This window comes from Austrofundulus limnaeus, unplaced genomic scaffold, assembly GCF_001266775.1.
Source record: "Austrofundulus limnaeus strain Quisiro unplaced genomic scaffold, Austrofundulus_limnaeus-1.0 Scaffold398, whole genome shotgun sequence".
Taxonomy (NCBI): Eukaryota; Metazoa; Chordata; class Actinopteri; order Cyprinodontiformes; family Rivulidae; genus Austrofundulus; species Austrofundulus limnaeus.
The window spans coordinates 37,642-38,458 of record NW_013952800.1 but is presented as its reverse complement, the minus strand read 5'-3'; the positions used below and the strand labels follow the sequence as shown (position 1 = coordinate 38,458).

At 44.8% G+C, this 817-nt stretch overlaps 1 protein-coding gene across 1 annotated transcript in view; it reads left to right on the top strand.

Annotated features, from left to right (window-relative positions):
* The window catches only part of lin54 (lin-54 DREAM MuvB core complex component), a gene marked incomplete at its 3' end in the record, with an annotated part of 40,314 nt that overhangs the window by 25,533 nt on the left and 13,964 nt on the right, over positions 1-817 (top strand). Inside the window, 1 exon segment of the mRNA XM_014023953.1 lies at positions 208-363. Coding sequence (XP_013879407.1) covers positions 208-363 — 156 coding nt within the window.

The window sequence follows — 817 nt, the reverse complement described above, 5'->3', positions numbered from 1 at the left end:
GGGGGGGGCTTTATAATGGTAGGGGATACACTGGCCTTTATAACACTTATGTTACACATTTTTATAAATGTGGCATCATTTTTATATAGATTTTATAGTCTTGTCATCTTCGTCTAGATCACTTTTGCAGTGTGCATAACTTCATATGAACAAGTCATTCATTTCCACATCTGATATACTGTTTGTCTTCTTGCTTGATTCTGCAAGGTGACTGTGGTTTCTGTGGCTTCCCCACCCTCTAATGCCTCTCAGAAGTCAGTAGCTCTGCCTGTGAGTGTAGCACTTGGCCAACAAATCCTTGCTGTCCAGCAGTCCACATCTGCATCTCCAATCAAGGTGGCCACCAGTCAACCCTCAGCACAGGTAAGGTCAAACCTGGACTAACGCAGGATTGCAGAATGCTGTTTGTCAAAGGGTTCCACTGCAAACATTGTCAGATGTGAATATAAAGTCTTCCCAAAAATCCACAGGCAAGTCGGGCAAACTTTCAGCCCATCAGGAGAAGAGCCTGTCAGCTCTGAAACTTCATAACTTTGAAATTTTTTTAAAATATCTGTAAGACAGTCCTACAGGTCTGCCTGCAAAACAGTGGTAAATCCATCTATTTAGAGACACTCTGTACAACTTGACACTATGCCACGGCTACAAAAACCACCAGTACACAGAAACACAGAATAATATGCTGCTGCACCACAAGACAGCTGTCTCTGCACCACAGACAGGTGTCTCTGCTGCACCACAGACAGGTGTCTCTGCTGCACCACAGACAGGTGTCTCTGCTGCACCACAGACAGGTGTCTCTGCTGCACCACAGACA